The 6,000-nt window shown below is 36.5% G+C and overlaps 1 protein-coding gene across 1 annotated transcript in view; it reads left to right on the plus strand.

The window, feature by feature from the left end:
• Positions 1–3,889, plus strand: part of LOC108718261 (kelch-like protein 29) — a 610,001-nt gene extending 606,112 nt beyond the window's left edge. Inside the window, exon 15 of the mRNA XM_041565068.1 lies at positions 3,515–3,889. Coding sequence (XP_041421002.1) covers positions 3,515–3,698 — 184 coding nt within the window. The 3' untranslated portion in view covers positions 3,699–3,889. The remainder of the gene's footprint in view (positions 1–3,514) is intronic.
• The last annotated feature ends 2,111 nt before the right edge of the window (positions 3,890–6,000 follow it).

Raw genomic sequence — 6,000 nt, forward strand, 5'->3', positions numbered from 1 at the left:
AGGAGAACTAAAGCCTAACTAAAGAAGTAGCTAGAAATGTTGTACATGATGTTTTGTGCTTCTGTATCAGCCCAAGGCAACCACAGCCCTTTAGCAGTAAAGATCTGTGTCTCCAAAGATGCCCCAGTAGCTCCCCATCTTCTTTTCTGCTGATTCACTGCACATGCTCTGTGCTGCTGTCACTTACTGAGCTTAGGGAGCCACTCACAATATACAGTACACATAGAATAGAAATGTCACAATATAAGGCTGATTAGTAATTAATACAGATAATTACTACATGGCAGCACAGAAACCAGTGCAATTAGCATCAGAATTTAATAATCAGCAAACCTGTAGCATCAGCTTATATTACAGCCAGGGAAGCTCATTTTCTGCTGGATAATTAGTGACGAGCCCTAAGCTTAGCTTCTCAACAGCCAATCAGAGCCCACTGAGCATGTGAGTGTCACAGACACTTTCCAAGATGGTGACCCCCTGTGACAAGTTTGAAGTCCTGGATCATTGCTGCTATTGACAAGCTCAAACTTTAGCCTCGTGCAATAAGTTCACTAAAGTATGCATGTTTAGCCACATTCATTTTTAGGGATTATTTCTCCTTTAACTCACCCCAGACTCTGAGCATTAATATTTATGTGTGTGTGTATATTTATCATCATCATCATCATCATTTATTTATATAGCACTGTCATATATATATATATATATATATATATATATATATCTGCACTCTGCACTCAACCCATTATCAATACATTTAAGACAGAGACATTTTGTGCATACTGATAATATATATATATTATATATATTATATATATCTATATCTATATCTATATCTATATCTATATCTATATATATATATATATATATATATAGTGAATGCTGAAGGTCTTTCTGTCCCTGAGTTAAATGCAGCCACCATTACGTCCCCTGAGCAATAACATGCGTTTTCCACTGGCTTAGCCTTAAAGGGTAACTGTACCTGCACGTAAAACTCTTGAAATCTATCAGTCTGATTGACTGGCAGCCTCCATCTGGTGCAATATTCCACAGAGCCAGCTGGATGGAAATTTGCAGCTGGTACCATGATAATTTACTTGACAGTGTTTTCTCTAAATATTTATCATTCTTTTTTTTTTTCTACTAAATTTAAAGTTTGATGGGGGGGGGAAATGGAGCAGAACCTTTATTTTTAAGATTTCATTTCTCAGCGGGTTGGAAAGTATATTCATATATTCATTTATATATATATATATATATATATATATATATATATATATATATATATATATATATATATATATATATATATATAATGTTTGGGTGCTTGTATAGTTGCATAGGGTCCATCTGTAGGGAGAGCAAATTTATTTATGGCAGGGGGTATTGCTCAGGACGGCAGCTGATATTCTGGGTCCCTCCTCTGTGCTCCCGCTCAGACACACACTGATTGGCCCTTCCTTATAATAAATTGTGCAGCTCGTTAGCATGTCTGGGTGTCCCAGAAGTCCTGCACTGCTCCCATTTCCTAACTATGGGAACAGCAGAACTACAGCAGAGTCTCATGCATCGTTCATATTCCGATACTAATGATAGATACAGTCACATGTGTATTGGCAGATAAAGAAACAGGTCAAAGGGTCAGTATTACACCCATTTCATTCTATTAATTATATCTATTTATATGTTGATTACATTTTCCTCGCAATAACCTTTCAATGCCATGGTATAGAAATGTAACCAGGGCAGATGGAGCTGCAGCACCCCCATTCAGTGCCATTGTATAGTGTTATGCCAGGGCAGATGGAGTTGCAACTGGGACACAGGCAGATGGAGCTGTAGCTGTCCCATTAAAGGGGACCAGTCACCCAAAAAAAAAATTCCAAATCCTATTTTATCATGTTAGTCAAGCAAAATGAACTTTAATTACACTGTAAATATGATTTGAATCTTGTTTTCATCAGTCTGGAAATTCATAATTATAACAAGCAGGCAGGAGTCATATTTTGGACACTATTATTAAGACAAGTCTTGTATCATCTCAGAATCTTGCACCAGAATGGGGGACCTGATGTCCATTCCCATGTCCTGGCTACACAATTAAATGGTAAAGAGAACGGGGGAATGTGAGGAGAGCTGTGACATCTGGGAAGTGCTGAATGGAAAGTGAAAGTAATTGCCTAAGGCGTAGAGGAGGGGCAGACAATATTTGATTGACAGCTGAGATTTTTAAATGAGCAACAGCTATGAATGCTTTAATAAAAAAAAGAATTTGGATTTCCTGTTCCTGTTTGAAAAGGACTTTTATTAGACAGCATTTTATGTCTGGGTGACCGGTCCACTTTAAGGGGGCAGATTTTTTTTTTCTTTTTGGTCAAAATCGAGTAGGGAATTTTTCAAATTCGATTCGAGTTTTTTTAAAAAAAAAAAAAAAATTCAAATTAGATTTTTGAGACTTATCATACTCTGGCCCTTTAAGAATTTGAATTTGACTATTTACCACCTAAAACCTGCTGAATTAATGTGTAAGTCGATGGGGGAAGTCCAGGGATCAATTTGGTGATGTTTGCAGCCTTCCTGGCATTCAAGATTTTTTTGGAATTCGATTCGAGTCTTCGGATTAGTACGAGTTTTAACCATTCCATTTTTTAAATAAATTTCTCCCAATCGAATTTTGTATTCAATGGAATTTAATAAAATTCAACCCTTGATATATGGGGCTCCCGGTGCCATTACTACTGTGGCAGGGGTTTGGAGCTGAACCCTAATAACATAACTATAAATATATATAAATCCAGTTTTAGCAGCAGCAGCACAAACCTAATGTACATGTAAGAACACTAATCTCAGTGCAGTTAAGGTCAGTGGCAGAATGAGTCCCCAAATTAATATTCATATACAGTATATTGAAATTGCTTAGCACCCTATACCCCCCGGCTCCCAGCTGTCATAGAGTCTATTTTCTCAACGGTGCACCCCTGGTCAGTTGGTCACACCGACCACATAAAAAGTTATTAAAGGGGAACTATTGTTAAATTGAAAATGTAATAAAAGCTTCATCATACTGAAATAAGAAACTTTCTCAATACAATCAATAAAATATTCTGCATTGTTTCTGAAATAATCAAGTTTATCTTCACTATTCCTCTCTCAGCATCTGTTTCTCTTCATTCTCTCTTCATGCAGCAGTTGGGTGTCAGATATTCATTGACAGTTAGATCCAATATATCTTATAGGGGGGCTCCTTTTGCCTAGAAGATGTATTAGAGCTCACTCTATTAAAATCACCAGAGATCATGTCTCTCTACATGCAGGATTTGTGCAAAAGGCAGTTATTTTGTTACATTTTGTTTGTACTGGAATCAGTTATTTGAGTGAGTATTTAGAACGTTTCTTATTTCAGCTTATATTAAATTTTCATTTTCGCGATAGTTCCCTTTAATGAACTGGATGGAGGTTGTTTGTCCAGGAACCTTTTCATCCCTTGTTTTTTTTCCCTCTCTTCTCTGTGTAGCGCTGTGATCCTGGACGGTAAAATCTACGCCACAGGGGGAATCGTCAGCAGCGAGGGGCCGGCGCTCGGAAACATGGAATTCTATGATCCAAAGTCGAACACGTGGACTCTATTGCCCAACATGCCTTGCCCTCTTTTCCGCCATGGATGTGTAGTCATAAAGAAATACATCCAGAGTGGGTGAAAATTGGGTCCATAAGTGGATTTCTTTTTTTTTTTTTTTTAACCCTTTCAGGTTAACCATATTGTTTCCCTGCTTTAGCAGCATTTTATTCTTTTTTTTATTTTTAAAGGAGCAGAAAAAAACGGACAATGGACTTTTTTTTTTTTTATGTTTTCCTCTGCGGGTACTGAATAAAGTCTACATTGAATGTAGAAGATCATCCTCGCCTTTGGGTGACGCCGGAGCTTTGGGCTCCAAGCTATGTACAAAACTGTCAGCTGACGGGGCAGATCTGTCTCGCTGTCACCATAGGTGCAATAGATTCCCATATTTTTTACTAGGGTTACATATAAAGGAGCGGCTTAAAGATCTGATTTTTACATAGAAACGTAAGGATTTTAAGGTTCTTCTGTTTTTCAGGTTGATTGTACAAAATAATCCTCCTCCCATCTCCCTGGTGAAAATATTCGAGGGTCTTTCTGGGTTAGCTGCTGCATAATCTCACGGGTGGGCGTTTAGGAAGCTGATGCCAAAACAGTTTGTCAAAGAACATCAGAACATTTAGGGGCAGATTTATCAAGGGTCAAATTGAAAATTCAAAGTAAAAAAAAAAAAAAAAAAATCTAATTTCGAGCTTTTTTTGTGTACTTCGACTAGGGAATAGTCCAAATTATTATATAATTATTAATTGTAATGAAATATATCATGTACTGTTTCTTTAAAACGTAGACTTCAACCATTCGCCATCTAAAACCTGCCGAATTGCTGTTTTAGCCTATGGGGGACCTCCTTTTTTTTTAAATACTTCAAATCTAATTTGATCGAATACGTTGTTATTTCAAAATGAACGATCGAATACAGCCTATTCATCCTTAAAAAAAAAAAACTTTGATTTTTTAAATAAATATCGGTTGGTCTTTTTTTATTCGAATTTTGATGTTATGGGAGTTCAAAAAAACTCCCATTACTTCGAAATTCGACCCTTGATAAATCTGCCTCATACTTTAGGCACCCTTCATTATTTTGCCTACAGCATACCTCTCAACATTTTGGAAATAGAAAGAGGGACAAAAAGATTTGCCACGCAGATTGCTGTGTATTTTACAAAATTCATTTTACAAAATTTGGCGGTTTATGAAAGTTTAAACACATTTCTATGGCTTTTATGTGTTATTACAGTTTCGCTAATTAAGGTGAATTGCCCTTTAAGCTACAAGTCACAGTTTCCCCAAGAGACCCGCTTATCTTAAATTGTTACAAAATCTATTCTGGGCTCTCTGCCAAAATGTTGTATCTTTTTCTGGCTGTTCAGTGTAGGAGATCAAAGAGAAAGTTGGGACATTTCAGTTAGAAACCCGGGACTGCAGGCTGAGCTGTCAAAATCGGGACTGTCCTGCAAAAAACAGGACAGTTGGGAGGTACGTTAGAGACCTACCTGTATATATATATATATATATATATATATATATTATATATATATATATATATATATATATATATATATACATATATACAGTATATATAAATTTACTTTATCTACTAACCAGATACTGAGAAGCAGAGATAGCTATGGGAATGTACAACAACAACAACATGTACCTGAAGTAATCAGATAAACAACGCAACCCGGGTTTAGCTCTAAAGTTTACGCATTGCATATTTATTTGCAAATGGTTGTACTGCCCAAGTTTTTTTCCTGAAAGCTAAAATATTGCACAGCATTTTGCATTGCATCGCACAAATTTTTGCAAATGGGACGGGTGCGTGAGCGCTACGAGGTTGTTGTGTGCGACAGTCATTTAAATTCGCAATATGCCAGACTGTTTTGCAAATATTTTCTCCGCTACCAAAGCCGTGGCATAACAGAGAGTAACGCGGAGTTTGTGCATAAATATCCACAATTTTTTGCTATATTTAAAAAGCTCGGTAAGAATTTAGGTGGCAAATAGTCGAATTCGAGTTCTTAAAGGGCCAGTGTATGATAGATCTCGAAAATCAAATTAGAATTTAAAAAAAAAACCTGAATCAAATTTTAACAATTCACTAGTCGAATTTGACAGTTTTGGCCATAAAAAAAAAATCAAAAATTTGAATTTGAATTAGAAATTTCAATTTCACTGGTAAATCAGCTGCCAAGAGTAATTGCTTGTTGTGACGGCTAAGAAACATTCTAACAATGATTCAGGATAGTCTGGCCACAGGGAGAGTTTTTAGTTAACTGTATTGAGGGTTTGGGGGCAAAAGTCATCCCAAATTTTAAAATGTTATTGCTAGGGTCACTGACACCACTAGCTAGATGGGTGTAAACTATACAGAACAAGCT

Source organism: Xenopus laevis, chromosome 5S, assembly GCF_017654675.1.
Source record: "Xenopus laevis strain J_2021 chromosome 5S, Xenopus_laevis_v10.1, whole genome shotgun sequence".
NCBI classification, from domain to species: Eukaryota; Metazoa; Chordata; class Amphibia; order Anura; family Pipidae; genus Xenopus; species Xenopus laevis.